Source organism: Nestor notabilis, unplaced genomic scaffold, assembly GCF_000696875.1.
Source record: "Nestor notabilis isolate BGI_N333 unplaced genomic scaffold, ASM69687v1 scaffold14153, whole genome shotgun sequence".
Lineage (NCBI taxonomy): Eukaryota > Metazoa > Chordata > Aves > Psittaciformes > Psittacidae > Nestor > Nestor notabilis.
The window spans coordinates 4,690-10,664 of NW_009920693.1; the positions used below are offsets into that span (position 1 = coordinate 4,690).

General features: G+C 54.7%; 1 protein-coding gene across 1 annotated transcript in view; it reads right to left on the reverse strand.

Moving 5' to 3' along the window:
- TCF25 (transcription factor 25 (basic helix-loop-helix)) overlaps nt 1–5,975 on the reverse strand; it is a gene marked incomplete at its 5' end in the record, with an annotated part of 18,069 nt that overhangs the window by 922 nt on the left and 11,172 nt on the right. Inside the window, 8 exons of the mRNA XM_010010807.1 lie at nt 210–289; nt 561–651; nt 1,266–1,424; nt 1,999–2,086; nt 3,279–3,438; nt 3,815–3,920; nt 4,539–4,631; nt 5,584–5,677. Coding sequence (XP_010009109.1) covers nt 210–289; nt 561–651; nt 1,266–1,424; nt 1,999–2,086; nt 3,279–3,438; nt 3,815–3,920; nt 4,539–4,631; nt 5,584–5,677 — 871 coding nt within the window. The remainder of the gene's footprint in view (nt 1–209; nt 290–560; nt 652–1,265; nt 1,425–1,998; nt 2,087–3,278; nt 3,439–3,814; nt 3,921–4,538; nt 4,632–5,583; nt 5,678–5,975) is intronic.

The following is a 5,975-nucleotide window of genomic DNA, read 5'->3' on the forward strand; positions in this document are numbered from 1 at the left end:
GCAACGCCCCCCCCGTCCCCAAGGGTCACCACCGTGGAGAAGCAGCAGGACCAGTCCTGCCTGTATGTGCCGCAAGGCAGGCGGCTCTTCCTCCGAGATGGAGGAGGACCATCAGCTCCAAGCACCCACGTGCACCCAGGCCCGGGGCTGAGGGCGTGCTGTGAACACACTGGTTGTGCCAGCCCAGAAACAAGGAGTGGAGGAGGTACCTTTCTGGTCTGGTGTAGGAAATGATGGAGTCCAAAGGAGGCAATGGGTCAAACCCCATCACAGGCTGTGAAGTCACCTCCTGGGGGGAAGGAGAAAGAAGAGATGAAGCTGCATCACCAGCAAGCACCAAGGCATGGGGATGGTCAGACCAGCCGGAGAGCCCTAGGGGACCGCAGTGCCCAGTCTATCCACACACGCCCTGTGTGCTGTCCTGGGAAGCTGAGCTACACGGAGGACACTTCAGGGTCAGGTGGATGCTTCTTGCTGGGGTTTGGGGTTTAATACATGCCCAGCACCTGTGTGCACAGCAGGGATGTGAGTGCCACCACAGTGCACGCAGTGGCACTCACCAGAGGCAGAGCTGCTGTAGCCTCCTTCATCTCTGAGAGGATGATGTGCCGGTAGATATTCCTGGGTGCACTCTGGTACCGCATCTTCCTCCTAAAGTGGGGAGAGGACAGAGGACTGCCCTGAGCACAGCTCAGCACAGCCACATTTCCATTTCTGCTTCTCTAGGCGCATTGTCAGCTGCATCCCTGGCTCTGGGGACACACGGTGTATTGGATGGCCTGGCTTGAAGCGAAGCCAAAGTGGCTTGGCAGCTGCTGACCTCCAGACCAAAGAGCAGAACAGCTCAGGGACACTGTACAGATCTTTCTCACTGGGCCAGAAGAGCAAACTAACTCCAGTTTAGGACAAGATCTAATGTCTCTCTCCTGCTTCTCAGAGCTGGGAAGTATTTCTAAGCTCACCCTGTGCAGCACATGCATGCGAGCCATGGAGCCATCCCTGCCTCTACCAGCCAGCAGCCCCCAGGCTCTCCAGGCTGGGGGAAGCCCGTGCAGCACACACTCCCCAGTGAGAGGTACAGCTCTTAATTCGTGTCTGTGTAAAATTTCAGAAGAGCTTTTGCCTTCCTGGCCCCAGTGTGTAACCCTTGGCATCAGCAGCCACCATCAGATGGGTAGTTGAGGGACTCCCTGCCCCAATCTGTTCCTGTGTTCCACCACCCATGCTGGGTACAAGCACTGCTCACCTCCTCCTGCTGCACTCACTTGTGCTCAGACTCCTCCACCAGTGGGTCCTGGGCATCCACCATGCACAGCACCTCGTGGACATTGGTCTCCAGCCACGCCATGACAGCTGGGTCCTTCCACAGGGAGTGAGTCCTTCCCACATAGAGGCATGTCAGCTGGTTCAAGGTGGGAGGCTGGCTACGGGAGACAGTTGTTAGTTGTGGCACTCTCCTCCTTCCTGCCTGCAGGTCCCTGTGTGGGCTGGCAAGGGCTCGTCTCTGCACTGTGCTTCAGCGTGAGAACACAAAGAGAGGAAACACAAGCTCCCTGCTTTGTTATTTCCGTCTACCTTCACCAGTTCTTCTGTCTCCATCTATTTTTGGGATAAGCACAGCCATCAGATCAAAGTTCACACTGCCTTGACCCGAGGGGTAGACCATTTGTGTGTTTAGGAGGACCACATCAGGGAAATCCAGACTGGTAGGAGACAGCCTGCCCCGAGAGCACACATGCATTGCTCCCTGTCACTACAGGCAGCAACAAAGCTTCGGTATGAACTTCTGACCCATCCACATTAAAGTGAAGTGGGTATATCAGCATTATCTGGTGGCCATTACGGAAATTCATTATCAGAGCATCTAAGAGCCTACTCAGGAAAACCAAATATTCTCCTCTGCGGCTTTGTAACTCCATTAGCTGCCTGAGCAAGCAAAAGCCTCACTATGGGTAAGATTGAATCCTTCTCTTTACTGAGAACATCTCCAGGACTTACCTTATCTGAGCATTCAGCCTGAAAAAGGAATGGTTTGCAACCCTGGCATCAGGCTGCACACTGCAGTGATCCAACAATGGCATAAGAACTGCAGGAGAAAGACAGACAACTCACTGTCAACAGCCTGGTGAGGAGCACCACAGCATGGCCAGGGCTGCAGGGACACAGCCCCAGCCTGGGGGGCAGCACCCCTCCAGGGCACCGATGGAGGACCCACATGGGGTGTGAGGATGCTGCTGGGGGCTGTGCTGTGCTCTGATCTGACCTCTGTGTGGATGATGGAAACAGATTCAGGGTAAATGTAAAAGAACAACAAACTTCTTTTCCTCCTGGTGTAATAAGGTGCAATTTTCTGCACGTAACACTGCTGGCCTTTGAACTTGAACACGGGTTTTATTTCCGTCACCATGACAAAAAATGATGGTTTCAGCCACCACAAAACTAAACCTCTGTTTGAGAGCTGGTTATTCTTGCCTATAAAGACACACCCTCCTCTGGGCCCAGAGGGGCTGTGTATCTCCTTTCATGGACAGCAGCACCAGCTTGATGAAAGCAAGAGAGATGGGCACATCTAAAGACAAGCAGCGCCTAGGAGGGAAAGCCAAGAGAGTCTCTGGCTGTCTCTGGTCTGGACAACCCTGGAGTGAAATATTTTCCTGCTCCAAGACTCTGGTTCTTGTGCTCCCCCAACTTGCCCATGACCATCTCTAATGAAGGGGCATCAGCTGCTCTGAGGAGGGTGTGCAGCACGGAGAACAATCACTGGTCTCTTCCTAACACTCACATCAAGGTCTCACAGCTGCGGGGGACCCTACATGGCTCCACCACGCTCTCACCAGCCCTGCCATGGTGTGGGAAAGCTGAATCCCACCACCACTGCCTCTCTGTGAGGGTGCTGAGGTGCTGGCACAGGGTGCCCAGAGAAGCTGTGGCTGGCCCCTCACCAGCCGTCCATCCCTGGCAGTGTTCAAGGCCAGCTTGGACACGGGTTTGGAGCAACCTGCTCTAGCGGAAGGTGGAAGTGGGTTGGGACTGGATGAGCTTTAAGGTCGCTTCCAACACAAACCAGTCTGGGATTCTACCTGCCACCATGGTCAGCCTGCCCGGTCACCCTCTGAGTCACAGCTACCATCTCCCACAGACAGAGGTGAATGTCATTTGCAAGGCACAGGCAAACTGCTGCCTCTGCATTTGCGTGCCTGGGACCCAGCCAGCGCTCCCAGAGATGGAGAGAGTGGCAAAGCCTGCGGGGACAGACTTACCGGTGGGGACAGACTTACCGCTTGGGAACATGACCAACGCGAGCTGGATGAGCCGGGCAGCTTTCTCCCGGGCTTGGCTTAGCTCCAGCTCGGAGCGCTCCTCCTGCTGGCTTAGGAAGAAATAGGCCAGAGGCACCGAGAAGGCAAAATTGGGCAGCTGCGACAGGTTCCGGTGACTCTGCAGATCAGAGGGACACATTTACCGAGAAATGATGCTATGCAGAACCATCTCGATGGGACTGGGCTGCACACAGGCTCTTGTTCACTCAATTAAGTTACTTTCCAGCTGCTGGCTTGGTGCCCCCACCACTGAGTAAGCAATTTTGAGTCCGTACAATTGTTTGCAGGGTACCAGGATTACAAAAACAACTCTCCACAGCCTTTACAGGTCATTCCAATGCTGTTGGGATGCCAGCCTGGCTGCCAGACAGCTGCAAAGGGCTAACCTGGCCAGGATTCCCGTGGTCTGTGGCAAAGCCCAAGTGGGGAGAGCCCTAGGAAGCAGCTATTCCCCCCTCTGTCCCTCTCACCAGGGCTGCCAGATGGCAACTCACCTCCCACTCCTGGAACATGCGGATCAGGAAGGTGTATTCTCTAGCTCGGAGGGACAGAAAATCGATCATCAGCAGCACACACAGTGGGTCATTCTCTGGATCAAGGCTTCAGGAGGAGAGAACGCAAGGAAGGGAAATAAAAATCAGTGTCACAACAGCTGAAATAGCTGCCCTCGTTTCTAAGTCAAACAAGACTTTCCCACTAGCATCCAGAGAACTTTCGTGACTCAGCAAGTGGAGAGAACAGGAACACAATTGTTCCCGCATGGCCAGGATGACGATTCAATGCCCTGCCCTCTCTGTGTCCCTGCAGAGGGGTAAGAGTCCCCCATTACCACCCAAGAAGGGGACTGATGGCCACAAACTGAGCAGCCTGAAGCCACTACTGTACATCTGCTCCACAGAGACTCCAAGCTCTGCTCTACCAACCAGCCAGGCACACACCTCAGTGGTCAAGCGCAAGGGCCACCCTCGTCCCGTCTGCTTAAACCTCCTTCTCCACAAACACTTCTCTCCAAAGCAGCACCACAGATGTGCCCAAAGCTAACTTGTGACACTGCATCTGTAAGGAGTGGAAACAGCCCCCACTGAGCCTGGGAGCAGCAGTGCACCTCTGGGGTTTTTCTCCTGCCGAAGTTAGGTTTGGTGTGCTGTTGGAGCATGTTCCCCCCAGCCTGGGATGCCCTGCCCTGTCCCACAGGGAACGAATAGGGGACAGCCCTACCTCAAAATCAGCTTGCAGAACTCCAGGGCTGTGCGGGGACAGCCTCTCTTCTCCAGAAACATCAGATGCTTGAAGAGGGCCAGGAAGAAAGCCCTGTGTGGGGAACAGCAACAGGTTTTAGAAGCCAGATTTGGAGCTCACAAATGAGGACACGGAGTGAGCCCCAGCTCCCTGAGCATCAGTGCTGGGGTGCAGCCTGCAGGGTCCCAGGAACCTGGCCTGGTGCACTACAGGGTGCCACAGACCTCTCCACGTTCCCACCTCTTACTGCTTTTATCTCTTTGTGCAAACCTGGGCTCTGCAGACTACGGCTGGCAACTCAGACAACAAAAACAAGTAAACCCCCAAAGTCTGCATCCTACCTTGTCCCAGACTGACCAGCTACAGGGAGAGTGACACAGTGTGCACAACACGCACCAGAGGAGCATTAGCACCCGAACTGGTGTTAGAGATTGTAGCGTTCAGGTCACGGATGGCACAAAGCCTGTCAGCGAGCAGGTCCTGGAAATGTGAGCAATTTCCAGGTACAGCAGTTCGGGAGGGATGACATGGGTCAGCTGACTGGAAAATTCCCAGAATAAAGTCACCTTTCCCTGCAGCTGCAGAGCTGTCATTATGTAAAGAGCCAGGCGAGTGCTGGGGACCAAGGCCAGGCAGGCAGCAAAGTGACCAAGCACAGCCATAAACACATAGTGAAAATAAATGCCATTTTGGACTAAGGGGGATTGGTCACATGAGAAGGACGTGACAGGGAGGAGCAGCTACTGCTACAGTAAGAAATCCCTTGGGAAAGAGCTTGGGAAGAGCTTGGTAAAGAAGCAAGAGCTGCCTGTACTCCAGCACCCATCTCAGGAGCTGCTGCCTTGCTGAGGGCACTGCCACCGACCGCCAGAACCTGCTCTGACAGAAAGGGACATTCAAGGTCCCCCCGCCACCACGGATGACACAGCAGACATTGGGAATCTGGGTCTGTGTGTCCAAAGTAGGCCAGGACATGCTGTGACAGCTCTCCAGCAGACGTGGGGCGGGCAGACGTGCCACATACCTGTTCTCAGGCCGCCGATAGTCCAGCCTGCAGGTCCCACTGGTCAGACTGAAGACGGGGTGGAAGGCACTCTCCAGGCTGTACAGCGCCCGCTCTGCAGGCAGCAAGGACAGTGTCAGGGCACGCCACCACCCCGGCACACCAACACGGCCTCAGAGCTCACAGAATGGCAGTTCATTTAGCCTAGAAGACACCAAGAGCTCTGACCCCCGTGAAACAAGTTTTTTCACAGCCTACCAAAGCACAAAGCTACTTCAGTCTATGGAGTTGCAACAGATACATGCATGGAGGCGAGCCCTGTTCCCTTCTGTGGGAGATTAGATGATGCTCCATTTGAAAAGTAACTCTTCTGGAGGTCTGGGACTCAGGCTGGTACAGCTTCCTCTGCCACA